This window comes from Oncorhynchus gorbuscha, linkage group LG15, assembly GCF_021184085.1.
Source record: "Oncorhynchus gorbuscha isolate QuinsamMale2020 ecotype Even-year linkage group LG15, OgorEven_v1.0, whole genome shotgun sequence".
NCBI lineage: Eukaryota > Metazoa > Chordata > Actinopteri > Salmoniformes > Salmonidae > Oncorhynchus > Oncorhynchus gorbuscha.
This window is the reverse complement of record NC_060187.1, coordinates 10,649,866-10,673,744: the sequence shown is the minus strand read 5'-3', so window position 1 is coordinate 10,673,744 and position 23,879 is coordinate 10,649,866. Positions and strand designations below refer to the sequence as shown.

General features: G+C 44.8%; 1 protein-coding gene across 1 annotated transcript in view; it reads left to right on the top strand.

Moving 5' to 3' along the window:
* Positions 1-23,879, top strand: part of LOC123996461 (complement factor H-like) — a 29,825-nt gene that overhangs the window by 5,472 nt on the left and 474 nt on the right. Inside the window, exons 2-13 of the mRNA XM_046299830.1 lie at positions 5,784-5,927; positions 9,194-9,367; positions 10,022-10,030; positions 10,190-10,375; positions 12,932-13,133; positions 14,249-14,385; positions 15,123-15,305; positions 15,691-15,796; positions 22,236-22,312; positions 22,738-22,929; positions 23,061-23,252; positions 23,472-23,654. Of these exons, the coding sequence (XP_046155786.1) occupies positions 5,784-5,927; positions 9,194-9,367; positions 10,022-10,030; positions 10,190-10,375; positions 12,932-13,133; positions 14,249-14,385; positions 15,123-15,305; positions 15,691-15,796; positions 22,236-22,312; positions 22,738-22,929; positions 23,061-23,252; positions 23,472-23,654 (1,785 nt within the window). The remainder of the gene's footprint in view (positions 1-5,783; positions 5,928-9,193; positions 9,368-10,021; positions 10,031-10,189; positions 10,376-12,931; positions 13,134-14,248; positions 14,386-15,122; positions 15,306-15,690; positions 15,797-22,235; positions 22,313-22,737; positions 22,930-23,060; positions 23,253-23,471; positions 23,655-23,879) is intronic.

Genomic DNA, 23,879 nt, shown 5'->3' with positions numbered 1-23,879 from the left:
TTAGGTTGCCAGTCAACCTGCCAGGGTAGTTACAAACGGTACAGGATTTAAATCATCAACATGTATTGATCACATCTTTACTAACGCTGTAAATATATACTTTAAAGCAGTATCCTAATCCATAGGATGCAGTGATCACAATATAATAGTCAAATTGTTATGGTTTTCTTCAGGTGAAAGAGAGGAGGACCAAAATGCAGCGTGGTTATCTTTATACATCTTTAAATGAAAGTTGAAAATGTGAACAATATACTTATACAAAACAAGAAACATGAAAAAAACAAAAACAGTCCTTACTGGTGCAAAACACAGAGACAGGAACAATCACCCACGAAATACTCAAAGAATATGGCTGCCTAAATATGGTTCCCAATCAGAGATAACGATAAACACCTGCCTCTGATTGAGAACCACTCTAGGCAACCATAGACTTTTCTAGACTACTATACTAAACACCATCCCATAAACTACAAACACCCTAGACAAAACAAACCACATAAATCACCCATGTCACACCCTGGCCTAACCAAAATAATAAAGAGAACACAGAATACTAAGACCAGGGCGTGACAGTACCCCCTCCCCCAAAGATGCGGACTCCCGGCCGCACACCTAAACCCAGAGGGGAGGGTCTGGGTGGGCATCTGTCCACGGTGGCGGCTCTGGCGCTGGACGTGGACCCCACTCCATCATCGTCTTTGTCCACCTCCTTAGCGTCCTTAGATTGGCGACCCTTGCCGTCGACCTTGGCCTACTAATCTCAACAAAGGGCCCCTCTGGACTGAGGGGCAGCTCGGGACTGAGGTAGCTCGAGACTGAGGTAGCTCGAGACTGAGGTAGCTCGAGACTGAGGGGTAGCTCGGGACTGAGAGGAAGCTCGGGACTGAGAGGAAGCTCAGGACTGAGAGGAAGCTCAGGCAGGTTGACGGCTCTGACAGATCCATGCTGACTGGCGGCTCTGGCTGCTCCATGCTGACTGGCGGCTCTGGCGGCTCATGACAGGCGGGAGACTCTGGCGGCTCATGACAGGCGGGAGACTCTGGCGGCTCATGACAGGCGGGAGACTCTGGCGGCTCATGACAGGCGGGAGACTCTGGCGGCTCATGACAGGCGGGAGACTCTGGCGGCTCATGACAGGCGGGAGACTCTGGCGGCTCATGACAGGCGGGAGACTCTGGCGGCTCATGACAGGCGGGAGACTCTGGCGGCTCATGACAGGCGGGAGACACTGGCGGCTCATGACAGGCGGGAGACTCTGGCGGCTCATGACAGGCGGGAGACTCTGGCGGCTCATGACAGGCGGGAGACTCTGGCGGCTCATGACAGGCGGGAGACTCTGGCGGCTCATGACAGGCGGGAGACTCTGGCGGCTCATGACAGGCGGGAGACTCTGGCGGCTCATGACAGGCGGGAGACTCTGGCGGCTCATGACAGGCGGGAGACTCTGGCGGCTCATGACAGGCGGGAGACTCTGGCGGCTCATGACAGGCGGGAGACTCTGGCGGCTCATGACAGGCGGGAGACTCTGGCGGCTCATGACAGGCGGGAGACTCTGGCGGCTCATGACAGGCGGGAGACTCTGGCGGCTCATGACAGGCGGGAGACTCTGGCGGCTCTTGACAGGCGGGAGACTCTGGCAGCTCTTGACAGGCGGGAGACTCCGGCAGCTCTTGACAGGCAGGAGACTCCGGCGGCTCTTGACAGGCGGGAGACTCCGGCGGCTCTTGACAGGCGGGAGACTCCGGCGGCGCTGGACAGGCGGGAGACTCCGGCGGCGCTGGACAGGCGGGAGACTCCAGCGGCGCTGGACAGGCGGGAGACTCCAGCGGCGCTGGACAGGCGGGAGACTCCAGCGGCGCTGGACAGGCGGGAGACTCCAGCGGCGCTGGACAGGCGGGAGACTCCAGCGGCGCTGGACAGGCGGGAGACTCCGGCGGCGCTGGACAGGCGAGGCGCACTGTAGGCCTGGTGCGTGGTGCTGGCACTGGTGGTACTGGGCCGGGGACACGCACAGGAAGCCGGTTGCGGGGAGCTGCCACCGGAGGGAGGGCTTGTGTGTGGAGGTGGCACTGGATGGACAGGACCATGAAGGCGTACTGGAGATCTTGAGAGCAGGGCTGGCAACAACCGCCCTGGCTGGATCTTCACCCTAGCCCGGCAGATGTGAGGAGCTGAGATGTAGCGTACGGGGCTAAGCACGCGTACTGGGGACACCGTGCGTTCCACCGCATAACACGGTGCCTGACCAGTACCACGCCCGCCACGGTTAGTACTGCTAGGCGCACTGTAGCACTGAGCTGGCACAGGACGTGCAAGGCTAGGGAGGTGCACAGGAGGCCTGGTGCTTGAGGCTGGCACAATCTTCACCAGCCGACTAGCACGCACCTCAGGATGAGTATGGAGAGCTGACCCAGGTGCCATCAAATCCCGAGACGATCCGTCGGGCGAATTCCATGCCTCATGCACCAACACAGCAACTCCCTCATAACTCTCTCCTCCAATTTCCCCATTAACTCCTTCATAGTCTCTGCTTCGCTCACCTCCAACACCGGCTCTGGTTCTGGTTTCCTCCTTGGCTCCTTACGATAAACAGGGGAAGTTGGCTCAGGTCTGACTCCTGACTCTGCCACACTCTCCCTGTGCCGTCCCCCCCCCCCAAGAAATGTTTGGGGCTGACTCTCGGGCTTCCATCCGCGCCGCCGTGCTTTCTCCTCATACCAGCACCTCTCCGCTTTCGCTGCCTCCAGCTCTTCTTTGGGACGGCGATATTCTCCTCCTCTACCGTCCAATTCGTCCTCCCATGTCCATTACTCTTTGCACAGCTCCTGCTGCCGCTGCCTGTCGCCACGCCGCTTGGTCCTGTTGTGGTAGGTGAATCTGTTACGGTTTTCTTCTGGTGAAAGAGAGGAAAAACAACGAAAACAGTCCTAACTGGTGCAAAACACAGAGACAGGAACAATCACCCACGAAATACTCAAAGAATATGGCTGCCTAAATATGGTTCCCAATCAGAGACAACGATAAACACCTTCCTCTGATTGAGAACCACTCTAGGCAACCATAGACTTTCCTAGACTACTTAACTAAACACAATCCCATAAACTACAAACCCCTACACAAAACAACCCACATAAATCACCCATGTCACACCCTGGCCTAACCAAAATAATAAAGAGAACACAGAATACTAAGACCAGGGCGTGACACATATCTAGGATAACCAAAGTTCCAAACGCTGGGCCTAATATAGCGTATAAAAGTTCATAAAACAAGTTTTGTAGTGATTCATATCTTGATGATGTAAAGAATATTTGCTGGTCTGTGTTGTGTAATGAGGAGCACTTAAAAATAAAGAGGAGCCACACAATTGAGGATCTTAGATGCAAAAATATTTATGTCCAACGTTTTGCCAGACAAGCTGTCTTCATCATATCCTGACATATACCCTGATGAAGACAGCTTGTCTGTCTTACCCTGATGAAGACAGCTTGTCTGTCGAAATGTTGGACATAAATATTTTTGCATCTGATCTCCTAGAGTGTGCGGCTCTCCTTTACTTTTTAAGTGTTCCACTCCGCTAGCCGGCACCTCGCTGCACTTGATGCATTTATGTAACTACTTATTCCAGTTAGTAATAAGCATGCACCCATTAAGAAAATGACTGTAAAAACGGTTACATCCCCTTGGATTGATGAGGAATTTAAAAAAAATTATGGTTGAGAGGGATGAGGCAAAAGGTTTGCCAAATAAGTCTGGCTGCACAACCGATTGGCAAACGTACCGCAAATTAAGAGATCATGTAAACGAAGAAAAAAAAACTACACAATGAAACAAATATATAAAGAATATATAAAGAATGATAGTAAAACGTTATGGAGCACCTTATATTACATTTTTGGGGAAAAAGCCAACTCGGCTCCTTCATTCATTGAATCAGATGGCTCATTCATCATAAAGCACACTGATATTGAAACCTACTTTAATGACCTTTTCATTGGCAAAGAAAAGCAAACTTAGGAATGACATACCAGCAACAAACACTGGCACTACACATTCAAGTAGATCGGACCAAAAGTACAAGAATTGTACTTTAGAATTTTGTAAAGTCAGTGTGGAAGAGGTGAAAAAAATATTTTTGTCTGTCAACAATGACAAGCCTCCGGGGTCTGACAATCTGGATGGAAAATTACTGAGGATAATAGCAGATGATATTGCCACATCTTCAATTTAAGCCTACTAGAGAGTGTGTGTGTCACGAATCCCGTTTCCTGAGTCTGTTTTTTGCCTGTGTTCTGTCCTGGAGTGTTTTTTCCGGCGTCCTGAAACGCACCCTGTCTGGTTGCCGGGCAATGTAGCCAGTTGGGAGTTCTGACTACCCGCACCTGTATCCCATCAGCTATCTGCACAACTGGTCCTGATCATCATCTCTCCTCTTCATAAGCCCGGACCTGACATCCATACCCTGCCGGATCGTTAGCCATGAACAGTATGTTGTGCCATAGTATCAGCCTCAAGTTGGATAGAATTTGTTTTGTTGTTTTTTACTTATTGCTTGCCTTAAACTTACTTCCGTTTGTTCTGTCTTCAGTTACTCACCCGGATCATTTACCCCATTCCCGCCTGGTCGGTGGAGAATTACGCTACCCCATTGGATCCACCTATTTACTCCCATCAACTCACTACCGCTGCCCGCTACGCCACCTGGATATATCTACCCATTCACATTCACTTGTAAATAAATACTCACCTTCTTCCTACTCTCCTTGTCCTGGTCTGCTTCTGGGTTCGATTTTGAAAGAACGTGACAGAGTGCCCTCAGGCCTGGAGGGAAGCTAAAGTAATCCCGCTACCCAATAATATTAAAGCCCCCTTTACTAGCTCAAATAGCTGACCAATCAGCCTGTTACCATCCCTTAATAAACTCCTGGAAATAATTGTGTTTGACCAGATACAAACCTTGACCACAGGATATTGCACACATATAAGCCTGGGATATCAAGCATTCAAAGTTGGCCTTAGTGGGAGTGACCATAGAATTGTATGGGAATGACCTTACTGAATAAAGAATTTGCTATCATGTCCTTTGACAACAAAAAGTTAACACAGCCACAAAGTCATAAACTCTGCCCAGTTCCGCAATTTCCCTTCTTCGAGTTTCAGTTTAAACTTAATACTAACCTTTACCACACTGCTCACCTTATGCCTAACCCTAACCAATTTTGACTTTGTGGTTTTGCTATCTAGTGGAAACCATTCCCCTAGCCTCAAGAGAGAGAAAAAACAACAAGCCCTAATTTCCATCTAGCTAATTATCAAAGGACAGAGCTAGTTAATGGCTTCACACAGATGAATAAAGACTACACACTTATAATCTTTGGTCGATTGTGGGGAGAACTATCCCAATAAGAGCTACAAACACAATCTCTTTACTGCCAAGACGTCTGACTGACTAATGCACAAGACACACGGGGGAAGTTCTTGTGGAGATGATTGGTTGGTAGATTAAGCCAATGAGTAATGCACATGGAGATTATTTGATCATATTTGACATAGTGGGTTATGTCACATTGGACATTGGTGATTATTTCACACAGTTATGTCCCATTTATGAACCATTTATAAAGCATGACATACTGTTGTAGATGATTTGTAACACATTTATGTAGTGCTGATGAAAGCATCATGAGGCCTTAATAAACTGAACGTCATTTGAAGGGGGACCATCTCAGTCAATGTAGTTAGTTGCACTTTGATAGTTCAAACATGCTGTGCTTCATCTGCAGAGTATTGTGGTAAGCCTGAGGGTGAAGGGATGAGAATGCTGCCGATTCCTGATCGAGAACGTTATGAAAATGGGGACCAAGTGGAGTATGGATGTCTTGCAACTTGTAAGAACGGAGAGTGGGATAAGACCATCAACGGCAAAGGTCAGTTTAAAGGCGCAATCTGCAGTTGCTACACCCATTGTTGGACTTCTAAATGAATTACATGGACCAAATGATTCTTGAAGAACATAACTTATAAATGACTCATGAGCTCAGTTCAACTGTCGCACCTCATCATAACCCAAAATATAAGATTGTTTTACTCCTTTGTTTGTAAACAAAGTAAATGTAAACAAACACTATATAGCCTCAATAGATGGTTCAAAGTATAATGTTGATATCATGGATGGTCTATCCTTGCATCTATAGCTCTGTCTATGAATTTGAGAGTGGTAACATTTCATCCCTCAGCTTTTAACCAAAACAGGGGTGGGGATGCTCTTTCTTCTTGTGTGTTTAATGTCTATGACATTACTATAGTACTGTAAACATTGAAGTGATTATTGCGTTTACTACATTTCAGGGCTTGACATTAACTTTATTACCAACTTGTCCTTTGGAAAAGTAAGACAGATTTTTGACTTGTGTGAAAGCTCAAGTCCAAATTGTGTTGTATGATTTTACAAAATGAAATACATTAGTATCATTATTATTACCATACAGAGAATGAGACAAAACTGTAGAATACCATCTCTCTAGAGCTGGGTAATATTATACAAATCAAATCAAATCAAATCAAATTTTATTTGTCACATACACATGGTTAGCAGATGTTAATGCGAGTGTAGCGAAATGCTTGTGCTTCTAGTTCCGACAATGCAGTGATAACCAACAAGTAATCTAACTAACAATTCCAAAACTACTGTCTTATACACAGTGTAAGGGGATAAGGAACATGTACATAAGGATATATGAATGAGTGATGGTACAGAGCAGCATACAGTAGATGGTATCGAGTACAGTATATACATATGAGATGAGTGTGTAGACAAAGTAAACAAAGTGGCATAGTTAAAGTGGCTAGTGATACATGTGTTACATAAGGATGCAGTCGATGTTGTAGAGTACAGTATATACATATGCATATGAGATGAATAATGTAGGGTAAGTAACATTATATAAGGTAGCATTGTTTAAAGTGGCTAGTGATATATTTACATCATTTCCCATCAATTCCCATTATTAAAATGGCTGGAGTTGGGTCAGTGTCAATGACAGTGTGTTGGCAGCAGCCACTCAATGTTAGTGGTGGCTAACTCGATAGCAATGTAATTGATCTAACAGTGAATGTAATGTCCAACAAAACCTGTCCGTTGGTAGACCTATATAGAGTATATATTCACTACAAACAGCACGCTCCACTCCGTTCCACTTGTGCATCATCTCAATTACATTCTCTGTTTGTAAAGCGGTAGCATTTCCTTATTATTTAATGTTGAGAATATGTGCTAAACTCACAGAAAGCTGGAACTCCACTCGCTTTAAAAATAATTGTTTTAAAAACAGCTTTTCCCTCAATGACATATTGAATGTTGCTCTCTCTCCTGGAGCAACATCCCCCTTGACGTTTCATGCCCGTAAGAAACCTGTTTGCAGACAAAATAATAGCTAAAACTGAGCAAATAACTCACTAAGTACACAACAGTGCATTCAGAAAGTATTCATACCCATTGAATTTTTCCACATTTTGTTACGTTACAGCCTTATTCTAAAATGGATTAAATAAATAAATCTACATGCAATACCGCACAATGACAAAGTGATAAGAGATTTCTAGAAATTTGGGAACATTTGTTAAAAACATAAATACCTTACTTACATATGAGACTCAAAATCCTTTTTCCATTGATCATCATTGAGATGTTTCTACAACTTGATTGGAGTCCATCTGTGGTAAATTACATTTATTGTACATGATTTGGAAAGGCACACCTTTCTAAATAAGGTCCCACTGTTGACAGTGCATGTCAGAGCAAAATCCAAGACGTGTGTCCGTAGAGATCTTAGACAGGATTGTGTCGAGGCACAGATCTGGGGAAGGGTATCAAAAAATGTCTCGAACATTGAAGCTCCCCAAGAATACATTAGCCTCCACATTATTAAGTGGAAGATGTTTGGAAAGACCAAGACTCTTCTTAGAGCTGGCCGCCCGGCTAAACTGAGTAATCGGGGTAGAAGGGCCTTGGTCTGGGAAGTGACCAAGAACCCGATGGTCAGTCTGACAGAGCTCCAAACTTCATCTGTGGAGATGGGAGAACTTTCCAGAAGGACAAGGCACCTAAAGGACTTTCAGACCATGAGAAACAAGATTCTGTGGTCTGATGAAACCAAGATTGAACTCTTTGGACTGAATACCAAGCGTCACATCTTGAGGAAACCTGGCACTATCCCTACGGTGAAGCATAGGATGGCATCAAGCTGTGGGGATGTTTTTCAGCGGCAGGGACTGAGAAACTAGTCAGGATTGAGGTAAAGACGGAGAGACCTGCAAATAGCTGTGCAGCGACAAGAAGAATGAGAGAAACTCCCCAAATACAGGTGTGCCAAGCTTGTAGCGTCCTACCCAAGAAAACTTGATGCTGTAATCGCTGCCAGAGGCGCTTCTACAAAGTTCTGAGTAAAGTGTCTGAATAATAATGTAATTATGATACTTATGTTTCTTTTTTAAATACATTTTCAAAAATGTCTAAAAAACTGTTTTTGCTTTGTAATTATGGGGTATTGTGTGTAGATTGATGAGGGAATAAAAAAAAGGATTACATTTTAGAATAAGGCTGTAACTTAACAAATATGGAAAAAGTCAAGGGGTCTGAATACTTTCCGAATGTAGTGTACAAAAATGTGATTGAAAAACTGCTTGTGGCTCTCAATGCAATTACAATCATTATATTTTGTTGTGCTCTGCTGAGACCTTTTTTTTAACTAAGTTAGTCAGTTAAGAACAAATTCTTATTTTCAATGACTACCAAGGAACAGTGGGTTAACTGCCTTGTTCAGGGGCAGAACAATGGATTTTTACCTTGTTACTAGTCCAACGCTCTACCCACTAGGCTATGTTGCCGCCCCAAATTGTGAGAACACATCACATCCGGAGGACACTTTTATTCAATTCTGATCTGAGTAATTGTTTGATGTTATTATTATTTTTTTTAAACTTCCATTCGAACAACTTAAGTCTATATTTTGCTTGCCCGACTATTTTGATTTTCACTTGTCATGTACAAGCTTTACTGTCGAACCTTGCAATTGGATTGATATTTCCACACAGAGTAACACGTTACACTGTTTTTACAAGATGTGGTGGAAATGGAGGAGCCAAAAGAGTGTATGGAGGAGGGTATTTGTCCATGTCTGTGCTTCACTTGCAGATTACTGTAGTAAACCTGAGGGTGCAGACACCAGAATGCTGCTGATTCCTGACCGAGAGAGATATGAAAATGGGGACAAAATAGATTATGGATGCCTTAGCGGCCCAAACACAGGCTCAAGAGGAAAAGCAACTTGCAAGAACGGAGAGTGGAGTAAGACAATCGAGTGCCAAGGTAAGTCTGTAGGACTGTATTTTAAAGTACAGAAAGTACCAGGAATTTACATGAACATATGGTAATTAGACAATTATAACCTATTAATAATTGATTCATTTGAAGGTAGTTACCAGAAAAAAAATCTTCAATTTTTTTAAATTGAATCAGGCAAGTCAGTTAAGAACAAATTCTTATTTAAAATGACGGCCTACCGGGGAACAGTGGGTTAACTGCCTTGTTCAGGGGCAGGATGACAGATTGCTCTGGGAATTGATCCAGCAACCTTTCAGTTAGTGGCCCAATGTGCTAACGACTAGAATAATTAGCCCATTGCTAGAGGTGATGACACAGCAGTCTTATTACTGTATTTGGAGCGCACTTCCACCACCCAAAGTCTTTATATTGATCATTATCTCAAGAACTGTGTGATATTTCCTGTGATTCTACTGCAATAGATTGAAATCAATATGTTTGAGTATTTCAGCATTTTGGATCAGTCCCCCACTCTTCACTGCTCCCTGGGGGCTGGAACTCTGTAGACAAACATTAACATTAACTGTTTATTTATGTTCTACTCCTTCCATTTTTACTGCATCTACCATTTCATCAACATGAAATCATCTCTGACTCTGCTGTGTCTGGTGGTATGGGTGAATGTGGATGCTTCATCAGCTCAGACTGGTAAGGATGTGTTTCCCTTCACTTTCTCACATGTGACCACAATGGTATGAACATACAAACGTCTGTATCGGTCCACTAATACAGGAAGCAATGGCCAGGACCATCCCTGAATACAGGACTAGTAAAGGTACTTTTATAACCTCACTCATGTCTTCCTAGAGCCCAAGGATTTCTGTGGACCACCTCCACATCTCATGAACGGAGACACAAACGGCGGTACCAGAGAAAGCTACAGAAATGGAGAATCAGTTCAATATGTCTGCCAGAACTACTACATCCTTGATCCCCCTTCAGCGTACAAGACGTGTCGTGATGGGATCTGGAAAGGATCGATGACCTGCCTGAGTAAGTAGCCATCTAAAAAAACATTGGCCCAGTCTCGCTTGCTAACTCCCCTTTATTTATTTTTTTATTTTTTTATTTCACCTTTATTTAACCAGGTAGGCAAGTTGAGAACAAGTTCTCATTTACAATTGCGACCTGGCCAAGAAAAAGCAAAGTAGTTCGAAACAAACAACGACACAGTGTTACACATGGAGTAAAACAAACATACAGTCAATAATACAGTATAAACAAGTCTATATATGATGTGAGCATGTGAGGTGAAATAAGGGCAAAAAAGGCCATGGTGGCAAAGTAAATTCAATATAGCAAGTAAAACACTGGAATGGTAGATTTGCAGTGGAAGAATGTGCAAAGTAGAAATAAAAATAATGGGGTGCAAAGGAGAAAAATAAATCAATAAAATAAATACAGTAGGGAAAGAGGTAGTTGTTTGGGCTAAATTATAGGTGGGCTATGTACAGGTGCAGTAATCTGTGAGCTGCTCTGACAGTTGGTGCTTAAAGCTAATGAGGGAGATAAGTGTTTCCAGTTTCAGAGATTTTTGTAGTTCGTTCCAGTCATTGGCAGCAGAGAACTGGAAGGAGAGGCGGCCAAAGAAAGAATTGGTTTTGGGGGTGACTAGAGAGATATACCTGCTGGAGCGCGTGCTAGAGGTGGTTGATGCTATGGTGACCAGCGAGCTGAGATAAGGGGGGGACTTTACCTAGCAGGGTCTTGTAGATGACATGGAGTCAGTGGGTTTGGCGACGAGTATGAAGCGAGGGCCAGCCAACGAGAGCGCACAGGTCACAATGGTGGGTAGTATATGGGGCTTTGGTGACAAAACGGAGATTGCACTGTGATAGACTGCATCCAATTTGTTGAGTAGGGTATTGGAGGCTATTTTGTAAATGACATCACCGAAGTCGAGGATTGGTAGGATGGTCAGTTTTACAAGGGTATGTTTGGCAGCATGAGTGAAGGATGCTTTGTTGTGAAATAGGAAGCAAATTCTAGATTTAACTTTGGATTGGAGATGTTTGATGTGGGTCTGGAAGGAGAGTTTACAGTTTAACCAGACACCTAGCTATTTGTAGTTGTCCACGTATTCTAAGTCAGAGCCGCCCAGAGTAGTGATGTTGGACAGGCGGGCAGGTGCAGGCAGCGATCGCTTGAAGAGCATGCATTTAGTTTTACTTGTATTTAAGAGCAATTGGAGGCCACGGAAGTAGAGTTGTATGGCATTGAAGCTTGCCTGGAGGGTTGTTAACACAGTGTCCAAAGAAGGGCCAGAAGTATACAGAATGGTGTCGTCTGCGTAGAGGTGGATCAGAGACTCACCAGCAGCAAGAGCGACATCATTGATGTACACAGAGAAGAGAGTCGGTCCAAGAATTGAACCCTGTGGCACCCCCATAGAGACTGCCAGAGGTCCGGACAGCAGACCCTCCGATTTGACACACTGAACTCTATCAGAGAAGTAGTTGGTGAACCTGGCGAGGCAATCATTTGAGAAACCAAGGCTGTCGAGTCTGCCGATGAGGATGTGGTGATTGACAGAGTCGAAAGCCTTGGCCAGATCAATGAATACGGCTGTACAGTAATGTTTCTTATCGATGGCGGTTAAGATATCGTTTAGGACCTTGAGCGTGGCTGAGGTGCACCATTGACCAGCTCTGAACCCAGATTGCATAGCAGAGAAGGTATGGTGAGATTCGAAATGGTTGGTAATCTGTTTGTTGACTTGGCTTTTGAAGACCTTAGAAAGGCAGGGTAGGATAGATATAGGTCTGTAGCAGTTTGGGTCAAGAGTGTCCCCCCCCTTTGAAGAGGGGGATGACCGCAGCTGCTTTCCAATCTTTGGGAATCTTTCCAATCTTTGGGAATCTCAGAAAGAGAGGTTGAACAGGCTAGTAATAGTGGTGGCAACTATTTCGGCAGATCATTTTAGAAAGAAAGGGTCCAGATTGTCTAGCCCAGCTGATTTGTAGGGGTCCAGATTTTGCAGCACTTTCAGAACATCAGCTGACTGGATTTGGGAGAAGGAGAAATGGGGAAGGCTTGGGCGAATTGCTTTGGGGGGTGCAGTGCTGTTGACCGGGGTAGGAGTAGCCAAGTTGAAAGCATGGCCAGCCGTAGAAAAATGCTTATGGAAATTCTCAATTATAGTGGATTTATCAGTGGTGACAGTGTTTCCTATCTTCAGAGCACTGGGCAGCTGGGAGGAGGTGTTCTTATTCTCCATGGACTTTACAGTGTCCCAGAACTTTTTTTGAGTTAGTGTTGCAGGAAGCAAATTTCTGCTTGAAAAAGCTAGCCTTGGCTTTTCTAACTGCCTGTGTATAATTTAACGATCGGGAATGGAATGGAATTCAAGTTCAATTGATTATTATTTTAAAATGCATCTAGAATTGAAAGGTAACTGTTGAACCATGCTCCTGAGGCATTGACAAGTAATATTCCTCAAGGATCTATGGGTATAGGGATGTCGTTTATTAAAATGAAAAACAACTAAATATCTTTGGCCCTTGAAGGACACGTTCACACACTGATTCCTGTACAATCTTCTCGTTTCAGAACCCTGCACTGTGGATGAAGAGATGATGAACACACAGAACATTCAATTTAAATATCCTCCGGAAGATCAAACTAAACTCTATTCCACACATGGAGATCATACCACTTTTAAGTGTACTGGTCATCTTAGACTTAGCCCAGGTAGCGTTGATTTTCGTCAGCAGTGTGTAAACGGGGTCATGAACTTGCCTCATTGCCAATAGTGGCTTCGTCTTACGCAAAGAGATGGCCACTGGCTTGTTGGGCAAACATGTCAATGAATAACCCCTGTCAATAGTTTGCTCAACATATTTTCAGATTCATTGTCTGAATAAATGTATGGTTTTTCATGATTGTCCAACATGAAATAAAGTGCTGCTGGTTCATATTTACTAATCTCCTCTTGATTATTTTAATTGTTCAATGGAATAAAATTATCACACACACACACAACACCAAGCTTTCTAACGTTAGTGGTGTGGGAATGAATCTCAAAGTTCAATATAAAGACACATAAAGGATTTTCCCCCCAATATCTTAGCAACCAGACAATATTTATAAGAAAACTTGTGATGTTCAACTGCATCATCATCACATATTCCCTTGATTACGGGTTCCTTCCTGTTGCTGGCATCCTGATCATTTAAGCAGGAATATTGTCCTTCAAATCTCATATGCAAGAAAACGTTTAATGTCATGTTTTATGTATGGTTCGTCAAGTTGGCTGGCTAATATGGGGCTAAGGTGAGCCATGGCAGTACAGACATACTCCCAAGGTGCAGAAATAGATTGTGTCCCTCCCCTTTTGCCCCTAGAAAACATGGCTTGACTGGAAAAGGAGGCACTTGCTTGCTGGAACAAACATTAGCCATGTCAATATACAGTGAACAAGGTTTATGTACAGTAAGGGTTATGTTAGTCCAGGTTTTGATCTTATCCACATTCTAACTACAGTGATTCCTGTACCACTCAATGCTTATTTAGCTCTTAATTTAAGCACATCAGATTACTGTAGAAATGTCTCTATCTCATGTAGCTGAACAATAGTGGAAGACCGAGAACACAAGTTATTTATTCTGATATCTAATATAGTGGTCTTAAAAATACTACAAATTAAAATCATTCAAATTAAAATGAGTTGTTTTCTGTCCTTATTAATAGACTGAACCAACACAGTTCCTACATTGGGTATTTTCACAAGAACTGTGTTTTTAATGCAGTGAAGGTTTGATTAAATTCCATGTATTGGAGTTTTCCAGTATTTTGGGTCAGTCCCCCTGGACAGTGGTTCTCTTCACTGCTCCCTGGGGGCTGGAACTCTGTAGACAAACATTAACTTTGGGATAGACACTGTTTATTTATGTGCTACTGCTTCCATTTTTACTACATCTACCATTTGATCAACATGAAATCATCTCTGACTCTGCTGTGTCTGGTGGTATGGGTGAATGTGGATGCTTCATCAGCTCAGACTGGTAAGGATGTGTTTTCCTTCACATTCTCACATGCTTGCAGTGCCCACATTGTGTTAGTATTCACCAGTTGCTCTGTAAGACTCTGACTAGACAAAGTGAGTAAACATAATCGATGTACTCACGTTTCCTATTATTGCCAATAATTTAGCTTTAGGGAAATTTCTTGTCCATGGGGGGGGGGGTGCTTTGTCAGTCTGCTAATACAGGTGGCAATGGCCAGGATCAGGAATGTGTAGAAAAATGTGTAGAAAAAGTATACTGCATGTTTTATAAATTTTTCATCACCCTTAGTTCCACACTGCTAATTTTGCAAAATGTGCCTTTAAAAGGTTTTAATGCTCGTCTCCAACTCATGTGTAAGACCAATTCATCTCTAACTTATTCCACTGCAGATTAATCTCATAATTTCTAATAATATCTATCATGATTTAATGTTGTATTGATACAGATCCGATAATGTCACAGAACTGAAACATATTTGTACTAAACTACTGTAATAGAGCTGTGTGATGATCAGTGCTTGGAATGTGAAGGTTCTATCTGCTAAGATTCTGAGATAATTGGTTTTAAAACTCCAAACCCTCATCGGTTTGAATGGTGTCAGCAAATTAGAGTATTTAGAGTACTATATAGGTAGAGAACACTGAACAGAACAAGGCTGTGTCAATAACAACATAGAACTTTGTAGTGCCAAGCTCTCTGTTTGTCTAAAGGTTTTTCCTCTGCTCCTCTGTCAGTGTGCAGTGGACCTCTACCAAATGTGCCCGATGCCAGCGTCACTGAGGAAAGCATCAAAAACGAGTACAAAGAGGACGACATTGTCCTTTTTTCCTGCAACTTTGGCTTTGTACCAGCAGGCAGAATAAGTTATCAGTGTAAGAAGAATAAGTGGGTGGTGGTCCGTCAGGGGAAATGCAAGCGTGAGTATTTCTTTCAATGTTATAGATTCAATATTGTTGTTATACATTTGACATTTTAGTCATTTAAGCACCTGTTCTTATCTAGAGCGACTTATAGTTAGTGCATTTATCTTAAAGAGATAGTTGGGGATTTTGTCAATGAGGGGAAGTAGATAATGGGCCTCACTGCCAAAATCCCAAACTATCCATTTAAGATAGCTAAGTGAGAACCCAACATTATCAGTGCTAGTATGTTCATTTTTCCTCAACAAAATAGCTATAGTTGCAGTTATGATTAGCATAAGCCCATAATAGCTTAGTTAAACACTCTAAAATATCTGTTAACATATCACTTTCTTACAAACTGTATCATGATCTTGTTTTCCTGTGGTTTCCTGACATCTAGCTAAACCATGTGAGCTCCCTGATGAAACTGCCAATGGCCACTACAGCATCCACATTGGAAATGACTTTGTCTTTGGAGCCACTATCAAATACACTTGCAATGACGGGCAAGTTCTTTTTTTTATTTATGATAAATGATTCAAATAATAGCCCCCACCCCAATAGCTCTCTGTCCTTCCAATCCAGCCTGCCTAGTATTGGGCTGAGTCCATCCTGTCTAGTATTGTACTGAATCCATCCTGTCTAGAATGGGGCTAAATCCAGCCTGTCTAGTATGTGGCTAAATCCAGCCCGTCTAGTATGGAGTGAATCCAGCCTGTCTTAAATGTGCTGAATCCAGCCTGTCTAGTATGGAACTGAATCAAGCCTGTCAAGTATGAGGCTGAATCCAGCCCGTCTAGTATGGGGCTGAATCCAGCCTGTCTAGTATGGGGCTGAATCCAGCCCGTCTAGTATGGGGCTGAATCCAGCCTGTCTAGTATGGGGCTGAATCCAGCCCGTCTAGTATGGGGCTGAATCCAGCCTGTCTAGTATGGGGCTGAATCCAGCCTGTCTAGTATGGGGCTGAATCCAGCCTGTCTAGTATGGGGCTGAATCCAGCCCGTCTAGTATGGGGCTGAATCCAGCCTGTCTAGTATGGGGCTGAATCCAGCCTGTCTAGTATGGGGCTGAATCCAGCCTGTCTAGTATGGCGCTGAATCCAGCATGTCTGGTATGGTCCTGAATCAAACTGTCTTGAATGTGGCTGAATCCATCCTGTCTAGTATGTGGCTGAATCCAGCCTGTCTTAAATGGGGATGAATCCAGCCCGTCTAGTATGGTTTGAATCCAGCCTGCCTAGTATTGGGCTGAGTCCATCCTGTCTAGTATTGTACTGAATCCATCCTGTCTAGAATGGGGCTAAATCCAGCCTGTCTAGTATGTGGCTAAATCCAGCCCGTCTAGTATGGAGTGAATCCAGCCTGTCTTAAATGTGCTGAATCCAGCCTGTCTAGTATGTGCTGAATCTAGTCTGCCTAGTAGAAGGTTTAATCAAGCCCATCGAGTATGGGGTTGAATCCAGCCTGTTTTAAATGGGGCTGAATCCAACCCGTCTAGTATGGGGCTGAATCAATCCTGTCTAGTATGGGGTTGAATCCAGCCTGTCAAGTATGGGCTGAATCCAGCCTGTCTTAAATGGGGATGAATCCAGCCCGTCTAGTTTGGTCTGAATCCAGCCTGCCTAGTATTGGGCTGAGTCCATCCTGTTAAGTATTGTACTGAATCCATCCTGTCTAGAATGGGGCTAAATTCAGCCTGTCTAGTATGTGGCTAAATCCAGCCTGTCTAGTATGGGGCTGAATCCAGCCTTTCTTGTATGTGCTGAATCCAGCCTGTCTAGTATGGGGCTGAATCCAGCCTGTCTAGTATGTGGCGAATCCAGCCTGTCTTAAATGGGGATGAATCCAGCCCATCTAGTATGGAGTGAATCCAGCCTGTCTTAAATGTACTGAATCCAGCCTGTCTAGTATGTGCTGAATCTAGTCTGCCTAGTATAAGGTTTAATCCAGCCCATCTAGTATGGGGTTGAATCCAGCCTGTTTTAAATGGGGCTGAATCCAACCCGTCTAGTATGGGGCTGAATCCATCCTGTCTCGAATGGGCTGAATCCAGCCTGTCTATAATGGGTTGAATCCAATATTTCGTAAATGTGCTGATTCTAGCCTGTCTTAAATGGGCTGAATCCAGTCTGTCTAGTATGGGGTTGAATCCAGCCTGTCAAGTATGGGCTGAATCCAGCCTGTCTTAAATGGGCTGAATCCAGCCTGTCTGGTATGGGGTTGAATCCAGCCTGTCTTAAATGGGGCTGGATCCAGCCCGTCGAGTATGGGGCTGAATCTTAAATGTGCTGAATCCAGCCTGTCTTGAATGGGGCTGAATCTAGCCTGCCTTGTATGGGGCTGAATCCAGCCTGTCTAGTATGGGGCTGAATCCAGCCTGTCTAGTATGGGGCTGATTCCAGCCTGTCAAGTATTGGGCTGAATCTGGACTGCCTTGTATGGGGCTTAATCCAGCCTGTCTAGTATTGAGCTGAATCTAGCCTAACTTGTTTGGGGCTGAATCCATCCTGTCTAGTTTGGAGCAAAATCCAGCCTGTCTAGTGTGGGGATGAACCCAGCCTGTCTAGTATGGGGCTGAATCCAGCCTGTCTAGTATGGGGCTGAATCCAGCCTGTCTTGTATGAGGCTGAATCCAGCCTGTCAAGTATTGGGCTGAATCTAGCCTGTCTAGTATGGGGTTGAATCCAGCCCGTCTAGTATGGGGATTAATTATTCCTGCCTTCTATGAGGCTGAATCCAGCCTGTCTAGTATGGGGTTGAATCCAGCCTGTCTAGTATTGGGCTGAATCCATCCTGTCTAGTGTGGGGCTGAATCAATCCTGTCTAGTGTGGGGCTGAATCCATCCTGTCAAGTTTGGGGCTAAATACAGCCTGTCTAGTGTGGGGATGAACCCAGCCTGTCTAGTATGGGGCTGAATCCAGCCTGTCTAGTATGGGGCTGAATCCAGCCTGTCTTGTGTGGGGTTGAATCCAGCCTGTCGAGTATGGGCTGAATCCAGCAATTCTAGTATGGGACAAATCCAGCCTGTCTTAAATGGGCTGACTCCAGCCTGCCTAGTATGGGGCTGAATCCAGCCTGTCTAGTATGGGGTTGAATCCAGCCTGTCTAGTATGGGGTTAAATCGAGCCTGTCTCGTATGGGGTTGAATCCAGCCTGTCTAGTATGGGGTTGAATCCAGCCTGTCTAGTATGGGGCTGAATCCAGCCTGTCTAGTATGGGGCTGAATCCAGCCTGTCTGCATGGGGCTGAATACAGCCTGTCTAGAATGGGGTTGAATCCAGCCTGTCTAGAATGGGGTTGAATCCAACCTGTCTCGTATGGGGTTGAATCCAGCCTGTCTAGTTTGGGGATTAATTATTCTTGCCTTCTATGGGGCTGAATCCAGCCTGTCTAGAATGGGGTTGAATCCAGCCTGTCTTGTATGGGGCTGAATCCATCCTGTCCAGTATAGTGCTGAATCCAGCCTGTTCAGTATAGGGCTGAATCCAGCCTGTCCAGTATAGTGCTGAATCAATCTTGTCTATTATGGGGCTGAATCCAGCCTGTCTTAAATGGGGCTGTTTCCAGACTTTCTAGTATGGGGCTGAATCCAGCCTGCCGAGTATGGTGCTGAATCCGTTCTGTCTAGTATGGGCTGAATCCAGCAATTCTAGTATGGGACAAATCCAGCCTGTCTTAAATGGACTGAATCCAGTCTGTCTGGTATGTGGTTAAATCCAGCCTGCCAAGTATGGGGCCAAATCCAGCCTGTCTTGTCTGGGACTGAATCCAGCCCGTCTGGTCTGGGGCTGAATCCAGCCTGCCTTGTATGGGGCTGAATCCAGCCTGTCTTGTATGAGGCTGAATCCAGCCTGTCTAGTATGGGCTGAATCCAGCCTGCCTAGTATGGGCTGAATCCAGCAATTCTAGTATGGGGTTGAATCCAACCTGTCTCGTATGGGGCCGAATCCAGCCTGTCTAGAATGGGGTTGAATCCAGCAATTCTAGTATGGGACAAATCCAGCCTGTCAAGTTTGGGGTTGAATCCAGCCTGTCTAGTATGGGGCTGAATCCAGCCTGCCTAGAATAGTGCTGAATCCAGCCTGTCTTGTCTGGGGCTGAATCCAGCCTGTCTAGTATAGTGCTGAATCCAGCCTTTCTTGTATGGGGCTGAATCCAGCCTGTCTAGTATGGAGCTGAATCCAGCCTGTCTAGTATGGAGCTGAATCCAGCCTGTCTAGTATGGAGCTGAATCCAGCCCGTCTAGTATGGGGCCGAATCCAGCCTGTCTAGAATGGGGTTGAATCCAACCTGTCTCGTATGGGGCCGAATCCAGCCTGTCTAGAATGGGGTTGAATCCAGCCTGCCTAGTATGTGACTGATGCCAGCCTGCCTAGTATGGGGCTGAATCCATTCTGTCTTGGTTGAGGCTGAATCCAGCCTGTCTAGTATGGGGATGAATCCAGCCCGTCGAGTATGGGGTTGAATCCAGCTTGTCTAGTATGGGGCTGAATCCAGGCTGTTTGGTATGGGGTTGAATTCAGGCTGTCTAGAATGGGGTTGAATCCAACCTTTCTCGTATGGGGCTGAATGCAGCCTGCCTAGTATAGTGCTGAATCCAGCCTGTCTAGTATAGTGCTGAATCCAGCCTTTCTTGTATGGGGCTGAATCCAGTCCGTCTAGTATGGGTCTGAATCCATCTTGTCTATTATGGGGTTGAATCCAGCCTGCCTAGTATGGGCTGAATCCAGCAATTCTAGTATGGGACAAATCCAGCCTGTCTTAAATTGGCTGAATCCAGCCTGTCTAGTATGGGGCCGAATCCAGCCAGTCTGGTATGGGGCTGAATCCAGGCTGTCTAGTATGGGGCCGAATCCAGCCTGTCTAGAATGGGGTTGAATCCCAGCCTGTCTAGTATGGGGCCGAATCCAGCCTGTCTAGAATGGGGTTGAATCCCAGCCTGTCTAGTATGGGGTTGAATCCAGCCTGCCTAGTATGGGTCTGAATCCATCTTGTCCAGTATGGGCTGAATCCAGCCTAACTAGTATGGGCTGAATCCAGCAATTCTAGTATGGGACAAATCCAGCCTGTCTTAAATTGGCTGAATCCAGCCTGTCTAGAATGGGGTTGAATCCAACCTGTCTCATATGGGGTTTAATCCAGCCCGTCTAGTATGGGGTGGCAGCGTAGCCTAGTGGTTAGAGCGTTGGACTAGTAACCGGAAGGTTGCGAGTTCAAACCCCCGAGCTGACAAGGTACAAATCTGTCATTCTGCCCCTGAACAGGCAGTTAACCCACTGTTCTCAGGCCGTCATTGAAAATAAGAATATGTTCTTAACTGACTTGCCTGGTTAAATAAAGGTAAAAAAAATAATAAATCCAGCCTGTCTAGAATGGGGTTGAATCCAACCTGTCTCGTATGGGGCTGAATCCAGCCTGCCTAGTATAGTGCTGAATCCAGCCTGCCTAGTATAGTGCTGAATCCAGCCTGCCTAGTATAGTGCTGAATCCAGCCTGCCTAGTATAGTGCTGAATCCAGCCTGCCTAGTATAGTGCTGAATCCAGCCTTTCTTGTATGGGGCTGAATCCAGCCTGCCTAGTATAGTGCTGAATCCAGCCTGCCTAGTATAGTGCTGAATCCAGCCTTTCTTGTATGGGGCTGAATCCATCTTGACTAGTATGGGCTGAATCTAGCCTGTCTAGTATGGGGCTGAATCTAGCCTGCCTAGTATAGTGCTGAATCCAGCCTTTCTAGTATGGGTCTGAATCCAGCAATTCTAGTATGGGACAAATCCAGCCTGTCTTACATTGGCTGAATCCAGCCTGTCTTAAATTGGCTGAATCCAGCCTGTCTAGTATGGAGCTGAATCCAACCGTCTAGTATGGGGCCGAATCCAGCCTGTCTAGAATGGGGTTGAATCCAGCCTGCCTAGTATGGGCTGAATCCAGCAATTCTAGTATGGGACAAATCCAGCCTGTCTTAAATTGGCTGAATCCAGCCTGTCAAGTTTGGGGTTGAATCCAGCCTGTCTAGTATGGGGCTGAATCCAGCCTGTCTAGTATAGTGCTGAATCCAGCCTTTCGTGTATGGGGTTGAATCCAGTCCGTCTGGTATGGGTCTGAATCAATCTTGTCTATTATGGGGCTGAATCCAGCCTGCAGAGTATGGTGCTGAATCCGTTCTGTCTAGTATGGGCTGAATCCAGCAATTCTAGTATGGGACAAATCCAGCCTGTCTTAAATGGACTGAATCCAGGCTGTCTAGTATGGGGCCGAATCCAGCCTGCCTAGTATGGGGCTGAATCCAGCCTGTCTAGTATAGTGCTGAATCCAGCCTTTCTTGTATGGGGCTGAATCCATCTTGTCTAGTATGGGCTGAATCCAGCCTGTCTAGTATGGGGCTGAATCTAGCCTTTCTTGTATGGGGCTGAATCCAGTCTGTCTAGTATGGGGCTGAATCCAATCGTCTAGTATGGGGCCGAATCCAGCCTGTCTAGTATGGGGCTGAATCCAGCCTGTCTAGAATGGGGTTGAATCCAGCATGTCTAGTATGAGGCTGAATCCAGCCTTCCTAGTATGTGACTGATGCCAGCCTGCCTAGTATGGGGCTGAATCCATTCTGTCTTGTATGAGGCTGAATCCAAGCCTGTCTAGTATGGGGATGAATCCAGCCCGTCGAGTATGGGGTTGAATTCAGGCTGTCTAGTATGGGGCTGAATCCAGCTTGTCTAGTATGCGGCTGAATCCAGGCTGTCTAGTATGGGGTTGAATTCAGGCTGTCTAGTATGGGGCTGAATCCAGCCTGTCTAGTATGGGGCTGAATGCAGCCTGTCTAGTATGGGACTGAATGCAGGCTGTCTGGTATGGGGCTGAATCCAGCCCATCTTGTATGGGGTTGAATTTGGAACATGGCTTATGAGGTCACAGACATCATAATAGCACCTAATCACATAATTATGTCTGTAGTTATCAGATGGTGAGCAAAATGGACATCAGAACCTGTATGGTGGCAGGATGGAGCAACCACCTGCCCATATGTGAAGGTAACCATGTATTCATTGGATATTATAAACTGGGTAGTTTGGCTCCTGGATGCTGATATGCTTAAGGCCGTGGTATATAATACCGTTTAACATGGGTATGACCCCCCCAAAAAACATTTCACTGTTCGAATGTTGTAACCAGTTTTTAATTGCAAAAAGGGGTTTTGTCAGGGGTTTTGGTATATGGCCAATATACCACTGCTAATAGCTGTATCCAGGCACGCCGTGCTACATTGAGTCTAGGAACAGCCCTTAGCCGTAGTATATTAGCCATATTTATTGGCCATTTTTCTCAGGACTTATTGCTTTATTATAGTAAATATAGCATAACACCTTACTTTTTACAATGCACATTACACTGTAACTCAGAGGGTTCATGAAGTTATAGACTGTACAACACCCTGCAATATGATCTTTCTCCGTAGTGGTGAGTTGTGTCCCCGAGGCTACAGATGGACGGGTGGTTGTGAGCGGTCTGCCAGATGATGATGGTGTTATAAAGTACGGTCATGAGCTCAAGTTCAGCTGCCCCAACCCAGCACACCAGCTGAAGGGAAACCCACAGGTAGTGTGCGCCGCAGGGGGGATGTGGAACAACCGTTTCCCAACCTGTGAAGGTAAACATTTCACTTTAGCCAAAACTAAGCAAATATTTTATCGACAACATGTACCTTCAAACGTTACATCAGGTTTGCAAATGTTCAAAACAGCAATTTTGGGATTGATCTATTTTTTCCCTCCATAATAGATGTGACTTGTGAAGCTGCAGAGAAGATTGAGAATGTGAACATGATAGGAATTCCCCAAAACAACACCACCATGAAGTATGGACACAGGCTGCAGTTTGAGTGCAGCAACTCTAGACACGTTCTGAAGGGGGAATCAGAGGTCGTCTGCTCAACCAATGGACAGTGGAGTCACTCCTTTCCAATTTGTGAAGGTAAATTGTATTTTTAGTGATTTAACACATTGGGAAATGGAACAATCAAGTTGTTTAAAGTAGATTTACAATTATCTCCAAAACACACAAAAAAGTAGCAAAAAAGGATTTTAGAAAAAGGCAGGAAAGTTCTGGAATACTATTATTACTGGGACAATAGCAGCTTGGTACATTTCATCACTAGTACTTTTATAACCTTTTATAATCATGTCTTCCTAGAGCCCAAGGATTTCTGTGGACCACCTCCACATCTCATTAACGGAGACACAAACGGCAGTAGAGACCGCTACAGAAGTGGAGAATCAGTTCAATATATCTGCCAGAACTACTACAACATTGATCCCCCTTCAGCGTACAAGACGTGTCGTGATGGAATTTGGATAGGACTGATAACCTGTCTGAGTAAGTTCTCTAAAATAACGTTGTCCCAGTTCCTACTCAATCGCTTGCCAACTCCCCTTTAACGTTCAGAATGGATTAATTCCAGGAATGGAATTCAAGATCAACGGATTAATTACTATTTAAAAATGCATTCTGAGTTGAAATGTAACTGTTGAACCATGCTCCTGAGGCATTGACAAGTGACATTCCTCAAGGATCTATGGGTATAGTGATGTCATTCATTAA